The following is a 1,831-nucleotide window of genomic DNA, read 5'->3' as shown; positions in this document are numbered from 1 at the left end:
GAGATGGGGAACGCACTGACCGTCGACGTGGTCGGCCCGATCGTGAGCGACGATCCCCTGCTAAATGTAAACGTGGGGACCCCCTGTCTTTTTATGTGATGTAATGTACCGATCTGAATCTCTATGTATTATCGTGTTTTTTGATAGGAAATATAATAGCAGGTTTAAAGACGCAGTGTGAAGGCGAAAACTCAACAAGGTTTAACTGTCTTCTTTTTCTCATTCAACTTAGATGATTTTCATGTTGCGAAGGAGAACTTTGAAACCTTGCAAGGAACTTTAGGAGACAAGATGACTGTCAATCCAGAAGAGTTTGATGACATCTTCTCACTCATCTGTCAAGATTCACTCGAACATTTTGCACTTTTCGACTCGTGGGAAGTCGGCAAGGCAAGTCAACTATTTCTTTCCTTATCAAAAACTTAAAATCTTATAGTTTTTCTTATTTAAAATCAGGTGGATGTGACGGAAGTGTTTGCTGTGATCATCGTGTACTGCAATGCGACGATGGAGGAGAAAGTCCCATTTCTATTTGATCTCTTCGATTTCGACCATTCCAAGATGATATCACAAGACGAACTGGTTCTACTGATGCTTTGCACGACTAGAGGGCTCTGTAAAGTGGTCGGTAAGCCCAGACCAGCTACAGACAGTCTTGAAGCCCTTGCTACTGACGCTTTCTCACGCATTGATCGGGATCAGAATGGGAAAATTTCACTTGACGAACTTACTGAGTGGATAGTACACGAGCGAACAGTGATGACTTATCTTGCAAAATTCGCGAACACTCGAGTAATTTACGAGAACCAAGTGCAGTACGACTTGATGCTGAAGGAACTATCTACTGCATTCCTGAATTTTGCCGAACCGGAAAAAGATAAACTGAAATTCCAGTGCTCTGAAGATATCTGTGAGGAACTAATCCAGCGCTACTGTTCCGCAGCTGGGAAATACGAGATCGATTTTTTACTGCAGACGATGAAGGAAACTATGCAAAATACGCGGTCACTCGTAAAATACGGAGAAAGCAACGTTTTAGACAATGCGATCTCCATGGACGCGTTCTTTCTCGTTCTTTCACCATTTATCGCGTTCCTCGCTGCTGACGATAATGGAGAACACTCGATCAATATCAAAGAACAAAAAATTCTGCTTTGGCTTATGTTTGGGTCGGAACCGAGCTCAAAAATGGTCGAGAATTTCATGAACGCGCTGGATAGCAACCACGACGGCGCTCTTAACGCGATGGAGTGGGTCTCGTATGCTCTTGCGACCAATAAACAGACCGGAAGCCAGTCATTCGTCAACCAGATTCATCTCCTCTTCGCGACGTCAGACGTCAACGGAGACGCCATATTGACTCTACCAGAACTTCAACGTGGTCTGATTTTTATTTTCACAGATCATTTAGAACCTGTAAACACGCCGTCTAAACCAGAATCGGCCTGGGAAGAAGTCAAAAGTGTGGAAACGCGACACAAATCACAGTTTTCAACCATGTCAATTCTTGCCACCGATCTGGTCAAGGAAATTACGGGGAACTCGATGCCAATGACACGCGACGTAGCGAATGGTACGAGTTCCGACAACATCTTGAGTACCTTGATCGCCGCGTGATGGAGATCAAGACTTACATCCAAACACACGTTCTAGGCTAAATGTCTACGCTCTAGAAATAGAACAGACAAAAGACAAAAAAATAAACCGAAGTAAATGCACATGGAATCTGATATAAATTGATGCCGGTTGTAATACCTATCAGTGATAGCTATATTGCATGTGACATGTACCTCCCGATTAAATTGGCAGCCAGTCAGATTCCACATTGGGG

General features: G+C 43.6%; 1 protein-coding gene across 1 annotated transcript; it reads left to right on the top strand.

Moving 5' to 3' along the window:
• Nucleotides 1–291: 291 nt before the first annotated feature.
• On the top strand, nt 292–1,658 carry PITG_20692 (EF hand containing protein, putative; the record flags this gene model as incomplete). Its single annotated transcript, XM_002895350.1, has 3 exons — nt 292–381; nt 457–1,499; nt 1,568–1,658. 3 exons carry the CDS (start codon nt 292–294, stop codon nt 1,656–1,658), a joined length of 1,224 nt encoding a protein of 407 aa, XP_002895396.1.
• Nucleotides 1,659–1,831: the final 173 nt, after the last annotated feature.

Source organism: Phytophthora infestans, genomic scaffold, assembly GCF_000142945.1.
Source record: "Phytophthora infestans T30-4 supercont1.193 genomic scaffold, whole genome shotgun sequence".
Classification (NCBI taxonomy): Eukaryota; Oomycota; class Peronosporomycetes; order Peronosporales; family Peronosporaceae; genus Phytophthora; species Phytophthora infestans.
This window is presented reverse-complemented; position numbering and strand designations above follow the sequence as displayed.